Source organism: Denticeps clupeoides, chromosome 15 (assembly GCF_900700375.1).
Source record: "Denticeps clupeoides chromosome 15, fDenClu1.1, whole genome shotgun sequence".
In the NCBI taxonomy this organism is placed as follows: Eukaryota; Metazoa; Chordata; class Actinopteri; order Clupeiformes; family Denticipitidae; genus Denticeps; species Denticeps clupeoides.
Genome location: NC_041721.1, coordinates 9,360,299 through 9,381,250, shown reverse-complemented (window position 1 = coordinate 9,381,250; position 20,952 = coordinate 9,360,299). Strand labels below are relative to the sequence as shown.

At 41.0% G+C, this 20,952-nt stretch overlaps 1 protein-coding gene across 2 annotated transcripts in view; it reads right to left on the bottom strand.

Annotated features, from left to right (window-relative positions):
• Window positions 1–8,736: 8,736 nt before the first annotated feature.
• Window positions 8,737–20,952, bottom strand: part of shisal1a (shisa like 1a) — a 29,113-nt gene continuing 16,897 nt past the window's right edge. Inside the window, exons 4-6 of one of the 2 annotated variants that reach the window (XM_028953752.1) lie at window positions 17,912–18,125; window positions 14,536–14,838; window positions 8,737–10,602 (exon numbers count right to left, since the gene is read on the bottom strand). In XM_028953752.1, coding sequence (XP_028809585.1) covers window position 10,602; window positions 14,536–14,838; window positions 17,912–18,125 — 518 coding nt within the window. In that variant the 3' untranslated portion in view covers window positions 8,737–10,601. Of the gene's footprint in view, window positions 10,603–14,531; window positions 14,839–17,911; window positions 18,126–20,952 lie in introns of both variants that reach the window. The other variant, XM_028953753.1, reaches the window with a different exon arrangement.

The window sequence follows — 20,952 nt, the reverse complement described above, 5'->3', positions numbered from 1 at the left end:
CCCTATTAAATAATTTCAGCATAGCTGAAAACAGATGCACTGATTAAAGAAGAAATAAAGCTGGTGTACTTCAAACTAGTATAGTATGTTGCTTCAGCAGATGTTGGTTTGACTACATAATTTTAAACTTATTATTATCACTTATTCTTTTGTATGTATTTTTTATATTCATTTACATTTCATGTCTTTTTTTCCATGGAAAAACTAAGAAAATGTATAAATTACATTGTTGTAGATTCTTTGTGGACCCTGTGATGACCTGTCCAGCTTCAATTGGCATACTTTTCAATAACATAAGTTTGTAACTTTCAGTTACATTATACCATATGTGCCTATATGATAGACCCATTGTAGAAAAGATTAATCAATGCTTGAAAATCTTTAGGTGCAGAGGGTTTTCATACTTCTGTATTTTTTCAGTGTAATTCAATGAGGATCCAAAAGGGCAGACCCCTGTGGCTGTGTATTTTATTTGTTGCCATGCACCTCTGAAGTGTCTTTAAAATAGCTTCCAGTGGCGAGGCTAAAATGAATAGGGACACTGAATTGCTCCTCTGCTGTGAGGTGACCTTAAGGGTCCAGAAGAGAGGATACAGCTTGACTAATTCCAGACGTCTGCTAACACTGGAATTTGTGAATGAAGAAAGACTTTAAGTGCAGCATAAATGTCACATGAGAGATGTGTAATCATTAATTTGTTCATTCATTAAGAACAAAGCATGAGTGAGTTATATGTGGGTCTGCTGTGAACCTCATCTGGACAAGCAGAGTAGAATCTGACACCTAAGGGTCCATCATTGTTTCATAACAGTCACAAGAATAGGCTCTAGATTTGGTCTGTGAAGTGAATCTGTCACGGTTCTGACTTTGGGGCATACTCCAGCTCCATGTTTCAAGTTTTATTGTGTTTGTTGTCCCCCAATTCCTGACCATTTTAACCTGATGTTATGTGAATAGAGCAGTCCTATTGTATGTAGTCTGTGCAAGGTTATTGTATCAGTATATATGTCTTTGTACCTGATCCTGTGTTTTGTGCTTTGTTCCTAGTAAAGCCCATATCTCTGTGAAGTTGTGCAACCGTGTCCTGTTTCCATGCCAAGCCACACCCTCTCCAGAGTATTATGTCTAATTTCTAAGTAGTGGGTTTCAGTACATCAGTATGAATGAGGAAATTAGATTTCTGTGTGTTTCTTTTGAAATCATCAACATTTCCTGAGAAGTTGCAAGATTTCCCACTGTCAGTTAATTTATTCCTGTCTACAGGAAACTATGTGAGAGAGGTTTTGCAGAGAGGTTTTGCCATTCACATATAGTATGAAAGTGGAAGTGATTGTCACACGTGATACACAGCAGCACAGCACACAGTGCACACAGTGAAATTTGTCCTCTGCATTTAACCCATCACTCTGAGTGAGCAGTGGGCAGCCATGACAGGCGGCCGGGGAGCAGTGTGTGGGGACGGTGCTTTGCTCAGTGGCACCTCAGTGGTACCTTGGCAGATCGGGATTCGAACCGGCAACCTTCTGATTACGGGGCCGCTTTCTTAACCACTAGGCCACCACTGCCCCATGTATATTCATAATGCCATAGTAATATATCGTGATATATAACTGTGATGCCTGTGTCCAGTTAATGAAGAAGAACCCTTGTCAGTCCTATGAACCACAGGGCTATTTCAAAGTAATAAAAAGACTGATACATGATTACTGACAACTCACTGTACAGAATGACTGAAGTGTCTAGGGTGTGAGGAGCCCAAATTTGTATTCAATTATACACAGTTAATACCGACATTGTTGGTGGGCTGGTGCTCTGCCCTACTCCTAATGTACTGTGATAGGCTATATATATATAGCATATATATAGCACATATCACATATATAGACATATATAAACACACACACACACACACACACACACACACACACACACACACTGAATATATATACTGAATTTACCTCAACAGGTAACAATGGCCTTGTTGGCAACAGTAAAGGGTCATCTTACAGGGAGAAGGCACTTGCTTCATGGTTCCATGACAACAATCCTCTCTATGTCAGTAGGGGTGAAGGAGGTTTCCCTATTTGAATGGATTGAGTAGCTAAAAAGCTATATTTAGGAAACTCAACTCCCTCCCGGCTCTGCCCCCACTCCCCTCACTCCCCTCTTCTGCTCCACAAACTTTCTGAACTCTAAATCACACAAACTGACCATGCACCAGTCACTCTGTGCAGCTCTGGTCTGCCATCTACCTCACTTTCACTTCGTCACTTTAAACTTAAACTCTGTTGCACTATTGGTTTTTGCACTCTCCTGATGTTGCACTCTCCACCATGTGCCCTTATTTGTATATGGTGTTTTTAAAATTGTATATTGTGCCTTTCTTTTTAAATTGTATTTATACTCTGTATTCGTTACTGTTACTGTTTTTGTATTTAATGTTACTTTTATGGGTCAGAGAGTAACGTAATTTCAATTCTCTGCATGTCCTGTACATGTGGCAGAATTGACAATAAAGTTGACTTGACTTGACTTGACTTGATAAATTCCTGAACTGTTGAAAATGAAGAATATCCTGTGTTGTCTCTACACTCAAAAAATTATTTGTCAATTATGACACCTATTTCCACACATTTGAAGTATGCTAGTTCTATTTGCCTGCCTTAGTCTCAAGTAGCCTAATTCAAATGTGTGGACATAATTGAACTAAGTTAACCTAACAATTTTTTTTTTATTCAGTGTACTTTCTCATACATTCTCAAAAATGCTGCCCAGATGTCTCAATCAATACTCATATATATATACACTGATACTATATATATTTATGCTGCACAATGTGCACTTAGCAGGGAATCCTGGTACATGTACATACACAATCTTTTGCGTATCTTGAATTGGGTAGTCATTGATCTTATCTTACCTATTTTTGTGTTTCAGTGAAGTATGTTTCTTAATGACTGTAAAGCAATAGATAAAATGTAATGAATTTAAATAATTTTTGAGCACTAACCAGCCCCTCACGCTCCATAACTGAATTGGTTTATGGCCATTTTTTTTTATCTTTAAGTAGCTGAGGCCTCCTGCTGTGTCGGCCTCTCAAACTGGGCACTGTCACACACCCTGTTACATGTGTTCAAAACCCTATGGATCTTTTGGACTTGACCTCTCATATCAAACAATTGTTATTTGGTTGAAATAATCCTGAAATTCCCTAAGATTAAAATTGCATTTGTACTCGTACCAGTAAGCAAAAGGGATTAAGAGTGATAAACTCTCTGAAATGCTGTACAGATCCTCAGTCTGTATGAATTAGCTTCTGATGTCCACCATCAATGTCCACACACCCCCCCCTGTCCCTGTGACATTTTCTGGCAATTTGTCATCTTCAGATGTGCCTGAGCACTAAAGAGTCAAGAAGCTGGACTGAATGAAGCCCTGCAGTGATTGATGAATCAATACCAGGCTATTGATCGACATTTGTGAAGGTCTCGTTCGTCGGCAGCTTTGCTGCAGCCTTCACACCTCATAGAATGCCAACACTCTCAAATTCTTTAGGGCAGGCTGAGCCGCTTCCAAGGCTACTGACCTTGCATGACTCTGTATTAACAGTGGAAGTGAGTGTTTAGTCATTCGCTTCAGAGCAAACAATAATGCTGTGTGTTAATGAACCAGGAACAAAGCTTCCTGCTGCTTTCAGATCTCCTCCTGGTCGATTCTGCAGATTACTCCAAGTGAGATTTTTTAAATAGCTGGAAAACTGCACACTTCTGTGCAAGTCTTCTGTTCATCACTGTTTGCTGATGAAATTTCTACAGGAGGGTCAGGATATAGATGACTGTGTGATTCTCAAAAAGAGACAGATCGCTTTTAACATATTATATTTAATTTCTGAAACAAAACGGCATCTTATCAGAGAGCAATTTGGACCAAGCTGGGATTAATAGTCTGATTTAACAGAGAGGAAAGCTAAAGAAATACAGTCAAACAAAGCCCTTTATCTAGTGGCAGCTGATGTTGTGTAGAATTTTTCACTTTCTGCAGCAAATACAAAATAATCTAAATATAACAATTTTGTCAGGTTCCCCAACTTTTCCATTATAAAATGATTGCCTTGCAGCACTTCTGATTATATGCAGTGAGAAATATCTAGTCTATCACGGTATTTCATGGACTTCTATGACTTTGAGTTAAATGTGAACTTATAATGATAAAACGTCTACTCATTCACCTCCTGACTCCCACCAGTTTAATAGAGCCAGAGATACGTAGGCAGTAAAGGGGTACATGCTCTGCAACCTAATTCAGAGAGTCACCTTCCCATCCAACTCCGCAGTCACCAACCTGTGCACACATCTGGTCCTCTGGGCCAAGACTTGCCGTTGTGTCTTCATCATTGACTGTCCATTTGAATGATGCCATCAAAGAGGCATATGAAAGGAACTAGCCACAATATATGCCAATTTGGCATCTGAGGCAGAGGAATGGGGCTGAAAGGTGTCAGTGTATCCCAGTTAAGTTAATGTCACTGAAAGAAGCAGCTACTAGTTGACAACTCCAGTTATATGTGTATAATCGCAGAGATTGTAACACCAAGTTCTATTAGACTAGTGTACTAGTTCACCAATGTTCACTATATAGTTGACTAGCGATTGGATGTTTTAGAGACACTGTGAGGATTTTGTTTTTGTCATCCCGACATGCAGGACTTGCAGTAATGCATTTAAAGCACTAGCGCCTCCCGAGGTAGACAGGAGTATTACAACAAGTGGGACACCCTTTGTTTGTAAAATATTAACCTCTGTAAATATCTCATCAACACCATGTATTTACAGTTTCAAATTTTTTTCTTCGATGTTTATGACATTTATCAGATGTCCTTATCTGGAGCACCTTACAATCAGTTACAGGGGCAGTCCCTCATGAAAACCCCAAGTTTAGATACACTAAGGCAAAATAATCTGTGCAACACTTCTGTTTATTAAAATTTCACCATGTGTTAAATATTATGTGCAATAATGTATGCTGTCCTCTATATCTTGCTTTCTATACTCTATTCTGATGTATTTTTTTTACTTTCTATTGTAGTTACCTTACTCTCAATTCTTACATTATTCTACTGTCTTGTGTCTCTTGTGTCTGGTTCATAGACGAGTGTCTTACCCACTAGGATAATATCAATGGTTCCGAGTGCATCAACAGAGAAATGTGTAATTGCATTTAGGCTCATTTATGCTCAAACTATTTTACAAAATTGCAATAATGGCTGCTTTTGCTTTTGTCTTGTTACTAGTGAAAAAACACAATTATGACCTAGTCTATGTTGGTGTCAAAAAGTCACTTCCTCCAGTCATTGTAAAACACTGCCGCACAGCACACGGTGACACAACAAAATGTGTCCTCTGCATTTAACCATCACCTGAGTTAGCAGTGGGCAGCCATAAAAGGCGCCCGGTAGCAGTGAGTGGGGACAGTGCTTTGCTCAGTGGCACCTTGGCGGTTTGAGAATTGAACCAGCAACAGTCCAATTATGAGTCCTTACCCGCTAGGCCCATGTGCAAGATACTGTATGTAGGATGTATTGTTTGAAATGAATCAAACATAAAAGCATTAGAAATTAGGCTTTAAAATAACTACATTTACATTTACATTTACATTTACAGCATTTATCAGACGCCCTTATCCAGAGCGACTTACAATCAGTATTACAGGGACAGTCTCCCTGGAGCAATTTAGGGTTAAGTGTCTTGCTCAGGGACACAATGGTAGTAAGTGGGATTCGAACCCGGGTCTTCTGGTTCATAGGCGAGTGTGTTACCCACTAGGCTACTACCACCCTAACTAGGCTACCTCAGATAAGCAAAAGTGGCACAAAGTTTTAATATATGCATAAACAAGGTAATACATGATCAACAACCCAACCTAATGCCATCCAAATAATAGTTCTGTGTCTTTTGCCTGGCGAGTCATGGTGGCAGTAGATAATAATAGGACTTTAATAGATTAACTAAGTCAGAGTGATTTGTTGCATTTGGTCGGTAAATTTGACACTACCAGAAATTAACCTTGCTGTGGTGAAAAATGGACGTGATTCGTTTGCATGCATAATTTTAATTATCCCACTGAGTCTCGGCCTATCTCCGCTCTCTCCTGTTCTGTCTGTGGGTTGAACTAAAAATACATTTGTCTTCACCTATAAACACATAGATTTTTTTGTATGGACAGTTTTGTTTCCAGAACCATTCCCTTTCAGCACTTTATTTGTCTGTATGTGCATTTGATATTATTTGGACATTATTTGGATTATGCTGTTAGGATGATGTTGCAGCTAATTTTAAGAGCTAAAAATAACTGCAATTGTAAATAGCTGTGGTCATAGGTGACCTGTAAGCTTCTGAAATCTTCCACCGTCCACCTGAAATCTTCCAAATCTTCTTTTTAGTCCACATCCTGGTGAAGATCTTTATGGAAACCTGATGCTTCTCTCTGTGATCAAGCCTTACCTTACCATACTGGGATCATGATCGAGTTCATGCAAGCGAGTTACCACGCTTGTGATAAATTCAATGAAATGGAGGGAGGTACAGCCATTGTACAACAGCTTGCTATCTACACTCATTTACACTGTATGGGCTTATCTGTTTCCGTGGCAACACACCAGTTAAGTGAAGGAACATGACATGCTACTCCAGTTAACTCTCAAGAAATGAGGAAATTACAATACTGTTAGCCTTATGTAATACCACTGCACTAGCAGTCTCCAGTAATAACTGGGATTCTTTTATAACAGCTGTGAATACAATTCAATTAAATAAAAGTCTGTCAATTAACAACCCAGCCACTGGGGATTAGAGGTGTGAACCTTCTCACCATTCAATTATGATTATCAATGCCTCAATAACCTATGGATCATGATGCATCCCATAAATTTTTCTACATTACTTCATATTATGTTTTCAAATATGTCAGTGAAATGAGAGTTCACACGGCCTTTTTCTGAGCGCAAAATGAACACTGACCGTTTTTCTGCTCATTGGAGCAGATAAAAGTGTCCACATGGGTGTTCAGGACCTGTGTTCAGTCAGCAGTGTGCTGCGATGGCGCCAAATATGCTTCAATCAACGTTTTCTTGGAGGTGAGTGAGATTGTGGTAGACGTGAAAGATGTGTGGTGGCGTGGGGCTTGGTGCAAGGTGGCTCCATAGTGGGAGACAAAGCAGAGAGTGAGATCGAGAAAGCTGGATTTATTGTGGCATAGTTGTACTGGAAGGTAGCAGTACCAGACGGACCCAGGACCGATGGGTGTGAATCCTGGTACTCCTGAATCAGGGCTGGGATGTCCAACCGCAGCACCCAGGATTGTTCCTCAGGGCCATAGCCCCCCCCAGTCCACAAGTTACTCCAGGCGGTTATTTAGGAGACGGACATCCAGGAGTGTACTGACCGTGATTAGTTGTCAGACGTCACACAGCACAGCACCTAGTGCACACAGTGAAATGTGGTCTCTGCATTTAACTGTGGGAGCAGTGTGTGGGAACCTTCTGATTACCACTCTAAACAGGGCCAAATCGTTCTTAGCTCAAGCTTGTTGAGTGGGGACGATTAGGCCCTGTTAAATACAGAAGAGCAGCTGCAGGGAGACGCGGCTACATTGACGCGGACCCTGAACCTTATGGCACTTATCCAGAGCGACTTACAATCAGTAGTTACAGGGACAGTCCCCCCCTGGAGCAACTTAGGGTTAATAGGCGAGTGGTTCATAGGCGAGTGTGTTACCCACTAGGCTACAAGCACCCTATGTCATGATCCGGTCCAGCAGGGGCCACTCATGTTAATTTCATGTTAGTCCTGTGTTAATATGTTTCCTGATTGTGTCTGATTGTGTAAAGCTCCCCTGTTCATGTCTGTTCTCCATTGGGTCATTGTTTGGTGATGTTTCCCTTGTCCTGTCCATCATGTATTAAACTCTCGTTTTGTCGTCCTTCTTCCTCGCCATGTCCAGCCATCGTGACAGAGTAGTATTTCAGTTCCTGGCAATCACCACATGCCTGTGGGTCAGATTTAGTTTATCCCTGTTCCTGTTGAGCTGTCCCCATTTTTTGGCCCTCGTGCCGTTTCCTTTGTTCCTGTTCAATAAGTCCCTTTTGGTGCCACAATGTCCTTTTCCTGCGGTTCCTTCCCCATTCAGCCCGTGACACATTCATGAATGTAAACATTTTAAAAGGATCAAAATTACAATAGCTTGAAAGTTTATGTGTGTGCATGAGACAAATGCTTTCGATATCTGTAGTATCATAAAAGTGACTGAAAAGATATTTCTTTAGAGTAATTTCTGTAAAACTGAAATGAGGTGAACTCACTTTCAGGAATAAAAGAAACACAGAAAAAAACACAACCACTGTCATACTCTCACAGTCAAAATTCTCATAATTACCATACATGGAGATCAGAAGACATGCTCATTAAAGAAAAGACTACTGTGATTTTTTTGAAACACACTGCAAAAGGTAGATCTTTATTTATCCCTGTGACAGTAAAAAGATAAACAAGTGCAATTACAACTCAGACATTCTATGCAGTCATTTAAAAACACAAAAACTGTGTGCTACCCACACCACACCTAGGCTGGAGTTATTCTCACTAAGAAGCACAGGTGTACTGTAGATTCACTCTAAGGCAATTGTTACCAACACTAGCCCATGTTGTTAAAAAAAAACAAAACAAAAAAAAAAACCCAACCCCGAGAAAAATACAGAAAACACAGTTCTACTTAATCACCTCAAAAACGAGTAAATATAAGTACAACAGTCTCTTCTATGGCAGCAGTCCACAATTCTACTTCTGAGTTAGGACATCATGACTTCCTTCATATGACCATATGTCAGTCTTGCCATTAATAATAGGCATGAAAAGCTCAAATTCTGCCAATATCTGACCATCTTTACCCAATGTCGTGGGCCATAGAAATCCTGAATGACAAAATCTGAATGACAGAATTCAGAAGTAGAGCTGAAGTGCTGCTCTAAAACACAAACAAAAATGCAACACAAGACTATGTGTGTTATTGCGGATAGTGGTTTTCTAACGGCCTGTCCAAGGGTGGATTTGAAATAGCAATATATAGTGGACATGTACCATTGTCTTGTAAAGGTGTTCTTGAGAGGGATATTTTCACACACGACCATTATTTCTATGGGTTTCTTCTGTATTCTTACCATTTTCTTTCATCTGATTTTGAAAACAGAACCAGGTAACTAAAAATTGCATTAATTAGTGGTATTACTCATATTAAACTATGTTTTTTAGATTCTCCAATGTAACTTGTTTACAAATTACATTGCAGTTATTTCAGACCCCAATGATCAAACAGACCCATTAGAGTTCAGAAAAAACATTAAAACCAAAAGTTAATTAAACTAAATCATGGTCACCATACCAGACAAAAATCTGGTCAGTCCACTTCCTTTTCCCCTGTTTTCTATTTTTCAGAATAATTGAAAAATCTCAGCACAATCCCATCATGAGATAAGGTTGCATCAGGAGTAACAGTTTTTTAAAAAGTTTTGTTGTCTTGAAGAAAACAAAAACTGTATGTGATGAACAGCATACCAAATATGCTACTCCATCATATAACCTTTGACTTGTGCTGCATTGTTCCATTAAGTACTACTTCAGGATTCCTTCCATAAAAATGCTACACTGATATATTTTCTGCTTTCTGCTTGTACTTTGCTTTGTTATATACCCTAAACTTCCATAATTAGACATAGGATTACATACAATATGTCCCTATTGTAACACAGTAGCATGTCTCAGTAGGCTCTGAATATGAAGTACACCCTTCATACATAATAGATCTCAGAGGCCAGTGTCTTTATGTTGAATCCAAATGTGAAAGAATTTACTTATTTTCCAATGATTTCTGTGTGATTCCACTGATGTTCACATGTTTTGAATTATTTAAAAAAAGCAATACTAATAACACATTCCTACCTAAACCAGCCAACATAAGTGATCCATCCAAAATTATGCCTGGGTTCACATTATAATAAAGACTCATAAAGACCATTATAACTGTCATAAATAACCCTACTGTTTTTTAAGAGCCAAACCTGGCTTTGATGCAGTGCAAATGAAACAAATGTACCAAACAGATATTTATAATCTGGAGTCTGTCTTTCCCAAATATATGAGTCAGTGTCACGCAGAGCTCAGCTCCAGTGCACAGCATGGTGGGTGGGTGGTGTGCAAGGGAAACAGGACACTATGGTGTTACTACCAGCCTCCCCTGGGTCATCCATTTTAAACTGCACCCGCTCTGCTACTACAGGGATTTATCCCTTAATGGGGGCTGCATTGGTATTTTGGGCACCCAACCCAACCAAACCCTACCCAAATCTTGCTTTGGTGAAACAGTCTGGGGGCCAGGATTCAGCTCAGCAGTTTCTGACCTCGATCAAGGCTGTTAAACGTGACGGGCTGAGTCAAGGTGGCAAAGGCAGATAGAGCAAGAACGTGCTGGAGGCTCCAGTCCTGAGGACGTCCAGCCGCTGCATCTACACTGGTGCTTGTCTCTCAGCAACAGAACGTCCCACTGAGGCAAAATCTCAAATACAAAGACAAACAGAGAGGCAGTGTCAATAAAGTCCCTTTATCTATCATCAATGGTTTATATAATAGTTCAATAGTAACATAGCACTTCAAAGGAGTACAGTGACACACAAAGTGGCATGAATTTGTCCATGCTGCATTGCCCCAATGGTTTGAAACCATTGCCCCAATGGTTTGCATGTATTGTATGGGGAAACCCCAAAGCAGCTAGAAGATATGGAAAACTAATAGAAGTTTCTTGTTAGCTAATGTCTAACATTTGAAGAAGTTGGGCAACATTTTAAGGAATTAACTTCCCATCGATAAAAGATTAACAGGGTGTGAGCACTGAGCTAGAGCTTCAGTATTTTGGGGTTTTTGCAGCACCATATAAGAAGTAACGCATGTAGAGTCAAATTCAAGGTCATATTCAATAGAATTCAGCATTTGGTTTGGTAGTAGCTGCTTTCATGTTATTATCACTATCATATTTTGATCCTTTCCCCACCAAAACCTTCAAGGGCCGCTGTGTAAATGATTTCTCCACATGTGCTTGTGTGCCAATCCTAATCAAACTGAAAGCCCTGGGAGCCTGAGAGCATATGCCTGAACATGTCCAAAAATGAGCGCATATGTGCCCTTGTCACTGTTGATTCAAGCAGTGAGTACCTGCAGGAGACAACCAGCAGAGAATCAGCAGCCCGCAAAACCCAATTTCAAACTTACCTCGCTCACCTTAGCTAAAACTTGCAATTTATTTTAGAAAAGAAGCCATATAATTAAACCCACAAATGCTCCGACTTGTAATAATGATAAATGTTCTGTGCTATGCATCAAGTGATCATTTGCCCTCATTTGTCCAACTGGACTGGAGTTAGTGGTTGCTTTGCTCTAGTTAGACAGCTCGGGCCCATTTATAATGTAGCCTACCTGGTTATATGCTGTCTTGCACTAGGAACATCTGAGGTCCCACAGTCTCACATAGGACCACTTGTTCAAGAAGCTAAAGGTTTGGGTATGCCCAGGGAACACTGAAGTTTATTAGCATATTCTCCAAGAGGTTGAGGATCTTCAAAATGTGAGGGTATAATGCTTGTTCTTATGCTTGTCTCCAGTGCTCCAGGTACCCAGTAACCACATTTGCACCAAATTCAGAATTTTGCTAAATGAAAGTCAAAGCCAATTTTACTCCATAATAAGAGATATGCAAAACTGAATGAATCCCCTGGTGCAGGGCGGATGACTTTCAACGTTATTTCACGGCTGTTTCTACAGGATGGGACCTGACATATGAAGGCAAAGCTCATGGCTGTCTAAGGAAGAACCTGGTGGACTTGTAACAATTGTTCAGAGAAGAGTAAATATGGAGTAAAAATTGGACAGGGGAGAAGGAATCATTTGATGTGCATATGGGGGATTAAATCCTCCCAGTTCAAAATGCAGGATAATAGGACCTACCCCCATGTAAGGTACAAACAAAACATGCTTCCAGGGACACTAACTGGATCTCCCCCTGAGTTGTTTATTGAAGGAAATGAAGCAAAGTCCTTTTGATTGGAGCTGAAATGTTTCCCAAATCAAATTATTCCCAGCTCCAGGAGCCAAATTAGATGAGCATCCTCAAATCAGACACACAGACTCAGAACCAGAACCTCTTTTACAGCTTGGAGAAAAGCAACACACATTCTATTTTTGTCTTGGGCAGCACATTAGCTGAATGTACCCAAAGTAGATTTATGTTTTACATTTGTAAATGGGACCCCCCTGTTTCCTGAAGGGCATGCAATCTAGTCAATATGTAAATGGTTAATGTGTACCTATATTCATTTTGAGCAAACCAAAGTTTCTGCATGCTATCTTACACAGAACTCATTTCATCACAGCAGTCGGGGTGGAAATGTTATGTTATTAAGAACAGATGGTTGGCCTCTGGAAAAAAAATATGATGTGATCCTTTCTTCACTAAAACAATGTCTGTTGTTGGCCCAGTAACGGCCTAGTATTGGCTGTTGATTCTGACCTTTCATCACATTACACATGCTCCCTCTCAGAAGGTTCTTTCCCAGCTAAGCAGGTGAAACGTGGAGGTTTTGGTGGATAGAGTGGTCTGATATGAAGGTTTTACAAAAAAAAAAAGACTTTAAAACAGCAGGTCTGGGTGTATTACAAACTAGTAAATGCCCTCAAAACATAACTTGTATGAAGGTAATTCTGCTCTAACCAATGATAACACTAAACCAAACCCTACCTGATACTCATGTAGTTCCATGATGGACAACAACACAGTCATATAAGGTCATCCAACAGCAGACACAGGGACACACGCCAGTGCCAGGACTCATGTTACAAAACCCTGTCTGGGCATCTTATGCCCAGTCTGAGGGACCAAATATAAAGCATAAATGAATGGACAATATTTTTAGTTGACTTAGATGATATTATGTTATATTATATCTCTCCCTCTAATCAGTCTGTCATTGTTGCTAAGGAACATGATTCAAATGTCAGCATAATGTGAGGTCAGAACCAAAGCTCAAACTAAGAGCAAAATACCACTTATTTCCTTTTCGACCCAATACCAAATAAGATTCAGTTTGGTATTGGTGTTTTTGTACTTTATACAAAAAATAAATATTATTGAATCTGCTGTAGGGTGGGGTTTATGCTCACCCAAGGCACCAAACCGGCTAAGACCAGCCCTTTCTGTGATGTCACCGAGTCACGTTGATGTGTGAGGAGCAGTATTTCTACTGACACGTTTACTTTCAGTGGGACATGGTACAGAAACAGAAGAGTGAAAAGATCGATACCATTGTGTTAGTATCGATCCAATACTGATATAAACTTGGTATCAATAGTATCAAGATTTAGGATTCTCATCGACTACAGTTCAGCATTTAACAAGATAATCTCACCACCAAGCTGGAGCACCTGGGACTCAGCTCATCTCTCTGTCAGTGGATCTCCAACTTCCTAACTGGCAGACCACAGACAGCATCACTCTCAGCACTTGAGCCCCCCAGGGCTGTGTTTTGAGCCCCCTGCTGTACTCTCTGTACACCCATGACTGTGCAGCCACTACAAACTCCACCACTATCATAAAGTTTGCTGACGACACTGTCGTGGTGGGCCTGATCTCTGACAACGACGAGACAGCCTACCTGCAGGAGGTTGGAAATCTGGAGAATTGGTGCCAGAGGAACAATCTCCACCTGAACGTCAGTAAGACAAAGGAGTTAATAGTACCGAGCAGAAGAGTAACTACCAGACCCCTGTCATCAACAGGAGCCCAGTGGAGAGAGTGGACAGCTTCCGATACCTCGGTATTCACATCATGCAGGACCTGTCATGGTCCTGTCACAGCAATGCCATGGTGAAAAAAGTCAGGCAGCGTCTCTACCACCTCAGACGCCTGAGAGACTTTAGACTGTGCTCCAAGGTGCTTAGGAACTTCTACTCCTGCACCATAGAGAGCATGCTGACGGGAAACATCTCAACCTGGTTCGAGAACAGCACCATTCAGGACACACGAGCCCTACAGAGGGCTACCAAGCTCCCTGACCTTCAATCAAGGAGTGCTGGACCAGGGCCAGGAAGATAGTGAAGGACCTCAGCCACCCCAACAATAGACTCTTCTCTCTGCTGTGACCAGTGCATATCATACCGTGTATGACTGTGTATGTGACAAATAAAATTTGAATTTTAGGATGGATCCCTAATAGCCACTACATATATGATTACACCCGTGGGTAAGATACTTTTGCTCACCTGAAAATCTGGTTTGATATAAAATGTCTTTTGTTGTTTCAGATATCTAGCATTCTTCCTAAGGAATACAACTTGTGATCTATTTTCATCTTTTTATCTCATTCACAAACGTGTTTGATGGTTTTGGAGGGGACTATATATTGCAAAAGAGTTTAATGCTGTAACATGGAGGCTGACCCACTAGGCGCTGGAGGTCTGGAAGGTCATGCTGGTCGGGCTCTGGGCCTCTCCTCTCAGGCTGTGTCTGTGATGATGATGATGGTGGCTCAGACTGAGACTGGGCCCACGAACTTGCTCTCGTTCCATCGCGTGGGCATGCCATTGGCTCCGGGCGTGTTTTAACCAGCGACCACCAAGCCCCCACTTCTCCAGGTAGACTCGGCACAGCTCGTAGTTCATGGCTGAGTAGTACAGGAAGTCCAGGGCCAGTAGTACCATAACGAAGAAGCCGTACACCCACACGCCAACGAGAGCTGTGTAGTTGCTACAGAAAGAGAGATGACTGAATTTAATTTATAGCAATACAGAGGCACTAGTGCACTTTATTGCCATTGTCTTGCATTTAGTTAAACTGTCACTAATCCTGCTGTTGTGGGGGGAATGCAGATGGAAAAAAGAAGCTTATACTACAAAAAGCTCAAGAATTGATTAACTGACCCGTGCGCAGGCACTTGATTTCTTCAATGCCTAAACGTCCTTTAAGTGTTGTTAAAAGACAGGGGAACTGTACGAAGTGGTAAATGCTGTACTGTCCCAACTTTTTTTGGACTGTGTTCCAAGCCTGAGTGGCAAGAATGGATATTTATTTACAAATCAAATAATGTTGACAAGAAAAAACATGAATTATTTTGTGTTCATAATGTCTGCAATGAAATAGAATTTGAGATAAATTTATTACTTGTTTTTCTCTTTTTATTCACATTTTCCACCATGTCCCACCTTTTTCTGATCTGGGGTTGTACGTTTTAATGGCAGCTCATGAATGTGATATGACTGTATTATGAACACATTAAGAAGGTGCATTTAATGCAGGTGATTACTTAAAACCCCAGTGATCTGTAACGCCGTTAGAAGAAAACATTGAGAATTGATTCTGATGCTGTATATTTACATTCATATAATGCACATTTCAGGCAGAACTAGAACCAGGTAAGTTAAGGTTAAAGCAGTAAGAAGGAACTCCGGAAGCTGTGACCACTTATCACTGTTTTCATCGCAGAATCCGCAGGGCACTGCTGTCCAGGCGAAGTGAAAATGAAAAACAGACTGAAACCCGACAGCATCTACTGCATTTCCCCCCATCTTATGATTCGTGACTATGGGGAGGATATGGAGATCTCAAGAGCCGCACATTTCTGCACTGATGCTAAAAAAATGCTAAAATTGCAGCTCTCCAAGTGATACTTTCATCAAACATCCAGCCGATCTAATCTGAAATGCTTGACAAATTAAGGAACGTGAGGCAGTTTAAAGGAAGAAAAAAAAAAAACATGTGCTACCAAAACTAGAGGGGGGCTTGAAAAAACACAGACAGATGGAAGCATAAAAATGACAGTGTCCCCTGTGCATGTCACAGCGTGCATTTGTGTGCAACTTTAATGCCACATTCGTTTCTCCTCACACTCTGTCACTCACAGAACAAACAGGCCTTGATAGTCTTCTCTTTTGATCGCTGTGGCTGGTTGCTGATGAACCCCGCCCACACAGGCATTATGCTTCATTTAAATGGAGGGAAAAGCATGCTGACTAGCCTAGCAGCTCAGTGTGATTGGGTCACGCTGAGGGCGTGAAAACACTCAGAACCGATGGGGTCCTGCCTCATCATGCGTTTGTCTCAATGCAAGCACCACGTGTCCGCGTTTCTGCAACATGTTCTTGATTTAGGGAGCATGTCAGGGTGCTACTGTGAAGGCCTGCCTGGATGACTAAGGCTTCTCAGCATGTGGAGTGTCTTGCTGGTCCAGGCCGTTGTTTGAGTAATAATAACACTCCACTGGCACTCAGTGGCTGACTCCTTTTAAAAGACGCCACTCTGCTCTTTCAGCTAAAGCTTTTCTTACTCTGTCTTTTTTGTACTCAAGCCGCTCTACAAAGGTAATGGAAGGTGTATGAACCGTGTTGTTACTGTACTGTCACTTGAGACAGACTGCCAATTAAGTTGATGAGGTTAGAAATTGGTAAATAAAGTTTAAAGTTGTGCAAAACTTGTTAAAATTGAATATAACACATCACTGTTTTCATTACAGAAACAGTAAAGCACCAGCACCATTTACAAGTGAAGAAAATATTGTTGACTATTTAACATTTATGGCATTTAGCAGATGGCATTATCCAGAATGACTTACAATCAGTAGTGACAGGGAGAGTCCCCCTGGAGACACTCAAGGTTAAGCGTCTTGCTCAGGGACAAAATGATAGTAAGTGGGGTTTCAACCTGTAACTTTGTGGTCTTCTGGTTCATAGGTAAGTGTCTTACCCACTAGGCTAAAACAACCAAGGACCAGGCTGGGTTGTTTACAATGGACACATGAGCATCAGGACTATGTGAAGGGTATTGTGATGCGTTGGGCAATTTTTTGCTGGGAAACCTTGGTTCCTGCATTCATGGTTGCCGACCAAGTACATAACATAACACTTAGATGTTAAGTCGTTGATCATATACCACAGCAGATAGTGCAAATAGTTTTTTCATTTTTTCATTTCATTTTTTCATTTTCATTTAGTTTAATTTTTGTTACAAATATTTATTAACATAAGTTTATTGAGAACCAGAACATTTCACCCAATAAACAACAGTGGCTATGTAATATTATAGTTGGTAGCAGCAAAATTCCTGGAAAACAAAAATCATTAAGGTAGGGTTCATTTAATTGCAATAGTTAATTTAAATAAAACAATTAATTAGCAGAACTGGGGAGGCCCGGCAGTAAAAGGCCAGGGTATATGCATTTGACCGCTCATTAAATTCAACACATTTCGGGAAGAGAGATCTTCAGGCAATGTCACCTTAATTATTAAACTAATTATGTAGTTGTTGAGAAAAGCTACATACATATTGCTTTTAATTGAACACTTTTACACACACTAAAGATATAAAATGGAAGGATAAACAAGTTATATAAAATCAAGTTATAGCTCTTGGCCACTATCAGCAATCGAATTTAGCTATAATGGTTCCCTGCTCATTAATGGATTAATGGATAATGTATTATTATTTACACTATGAGTTTTGTTCATGTTTGCTTGTGTTGCCCTTAATGGATGTGGAAGTACCTCAGGAAGTCACAGAACATCTCGTTCATGAGTTAATGCAAATTAAACCAACCTCAATGAACTATACATGACCTTGCAAATAATTTGCAACCTTTCTGCAAATTTGACCAATAAGCGTGAGCTTCACCAATCAAAGTGGTAATGGCTATAACTGATTCATCAGTTCGGCTGTAAATGTGACTTCTGCTATTAGTGTGTAAGTGCACACATGCAAACAGACCGGAAGCTTCTTTTTACTAAAGGTTGGCCAAAACTTTTATTGAAATCTATATGTTGGTACTCACTTATGTGTGAAGCCATCAGTGTTTGTAGTTAGGTTGAGCTGCATGACGTTCTGGAACTCTGTCTCGTTGCAGCAGTACTTGAAGGTTGTGTTGTTATGGTGACAGCAGAACATGTAGGTCTTGTTGTCGGAGAGGCGGGGACAATGAAAACCGAAGTGGTAGCGCCCTTTGTGGTCAGAGTAGGGCTCACAGACTCGGAAGTGCGCTGAGAGAGCTGAAGGGAAAAGAAGTCAACACAAAGTGATAATGGCCCTCTTCAGTCCTGTTAATTGCCCTTCATGGCTCCAGTGATTGGCTGTGACAATTGTTGCAACTGATTGGTTACCCAGCTAAACTGTGTATTAACAAGGAACTTGCTCTGCCATCATTCTTTCTCTCCCAGATCAGCTGAGGGAAGGGAAGTGTGCCAGTTTAGTGAATTTGGACGTGGCCAGCGTGTTCATGGCAGACAGTCAGGTTCTCCATTAGGGGGGAGCAGCATTACTCACTGGGCGATTTGGAGCGAGGCGCTGAGAACGCTCCCAGTGCCATTCTCTTTACTGCCTGTGAATCGTACGGGGCTGTGATAATGAGGGCCGGGATAATGAGCAGGTTCACTCCAGGACCGCGGGGTTAGCCAGCTGGCGTTAGGGGTTAGGGTGAACGTGGCAAGGGGGGGGAGGGGTTACAAACAATACAACACTGGGAAAAAGGTAAAATAATGAGGGACAAATGAAGAAGGGGAGGGAGGAGACAGAGCACAGAGGAGACTGAAGGAATAGATTGGCAAGGGTGAGAGAGGTGGAAAGTGGATGAGGGGATGCAGGGAGACAGAGGGAGAGAGGGGCTTTGATGTTGGTGGTAATTAGTCTTTTGGAACCTTACAGCAGAAACCTCATTAAAAATGTCCCTCTTCTCTGCTAGGAATCAGAATCTTGTCAACCATTACATCTGTCACACACACAGAGATAGAGGCCAGGATGTACAAGCTGCATAGAATGGCCACTTGTATAATGAATCATTTAAAACAGAAGATCTCAGATTTTCCACTTCTCACATTATGCCGATGCTGTTAATAATCAATCGGGTAATAATCCTGTCAAAAGAAGATCAAGGAATAAATGTGTTCACTTGTCCACTCAATCTTAACAAGTCAAAAATCCATCCTGACCACACCACGGTCCTGTACCTTGGCTGCCCTACCATTTGCATATAGATGAGGGTTGTCTGAAGAAGAAACGTGGATTTGACATCAGGAACTCAGAGCCCCTCTCCCACAAACACTGACTCTCGCTACTGTGTATGTGTGTGTGACATCTCTGCCGCAAATGAGGGAGTGTTTTCACTCCCAAAGCAATGACATTTAATCTGCTCTGAATCGACAGGGTCCAAAATTGGGCCTGAATATTACATGAGCAACCAAAATAATACAATATAGGAAACTGGTTGAGGTTTACCCCACTTGACCTCTTGTTAATGATGGAAAAAAGTCTAATCATCAGTTTGCACAGAAGTGTGGAGAGGTCATTAATGGCATCAATAAATCAGACCTGACAGAGACAGGGCCAAGGGCTCTCTAGAAAAGCCTCTGACCCCATAAAAGGCTCTAAATTACCAGGGAAGGTATTTGGCAGGAGTTGGGCCATGTAGCCGTCAACCAAGTAGGCAGAAAGTCAAGCAATAACATGAGTCTCACATATCTGGAATGTACGAGAGGGAAAACAGAAATAATCTTCAGGTTGCAAAATGAAAAACACCTGCCTTTTAACGGCCTATGTCAATATAATTGTAATGTTTTGCTTTTAATTTGAACCATTAACATCTTGTAGTTTTTAAGGTTACCGTCAACAGCTTGGCTGTCCTGTGCATTTAATTTAATGGCCTGTGAAGCCATAGCACTTGCAGGCATCCTAGCTGCTTACACACACACACACACACACACATACACACACACATAAAGACTGCTGATTGTTGCAGGGTCAACATAATTGTAGTATATTTATTTTGGTATACACATACATACAGAATACAATGTTTTTTTTTTATATACAGTGGATATGATTTTTTTTTATATTGCAGCCATTTGCTAAAATAATTTAAGTGAAATTATTTTACTCACAGCACCCAATATTGACGGAAGAATTTTTGACATTTTTGAACATTTATTAAGAAAGCAAAACTGATATCACATGTCCTATGTATTCAGACCCTTTGCTGTGACACTCATATATTTAATTCAGGTCCATTTCTTCTGATTATCCTTGAGATGGTTCTACACTTTCATTTGAGTGCAGCTGCGTTTGATTATACTGATTGGACTTCATTATGAAAGCTACACCCCTGTCTATATAAGACCTTACAGCTCACAATGTATGTCAGAGCAAATGAGAATCCTGAGGTCAAAGGTACTGTCTGAAGAGCTCAGAGACAGAATTGTGACAAGGCACAGATCTGGTCAAAATTTCTGCTGCACTTGTACCTAAGAGGACAGTGGCCTCCATAACCCTTAAATGGAAGACGTTTGGGATGACCAGAACCCTTCCTAGAGCTGGCCGTACGGCCAAACTGAGCTATCGGGGAGAAGAACTTTGGTGAGAGAGGTAAAGAAGAACCCCAAAAAAATCCAGAAATGCTGTAGGGAGCTGGGACAAAGTTGTAGAAAGCCAACCATCACTGCAGCCCTCCACCAGTTGGGCAGAGTGGTCTGACAGAAGCCTCTCCTCAGTGCAAGATACTTGAAAGCCCACATGGCGTTTGCTAAAATGAGAAATAAGATAGAACTTTTGGCCTTAATTCTAAGCGGTACGTGTGGAGAAAACCAGGCACTGCTCATCACCTGTCCAATACAGTCACAACAACAAAGCATGGTGGTGGCAGAATCATGCTGTGGGGTGTTTTGCAGCTGCAGGGACAGGACGACTGGTTACAATAGAGGGAAAGATTTATGCGGCCAAGCACATAGATATCCTGGACAAAAACCTTCTCCAGATTGCTCAGGACCTCAGACTGGGCCAGAGGTTTACCTTCCAACAAGACAATGACCCTAAGCACACAGTTAAAAT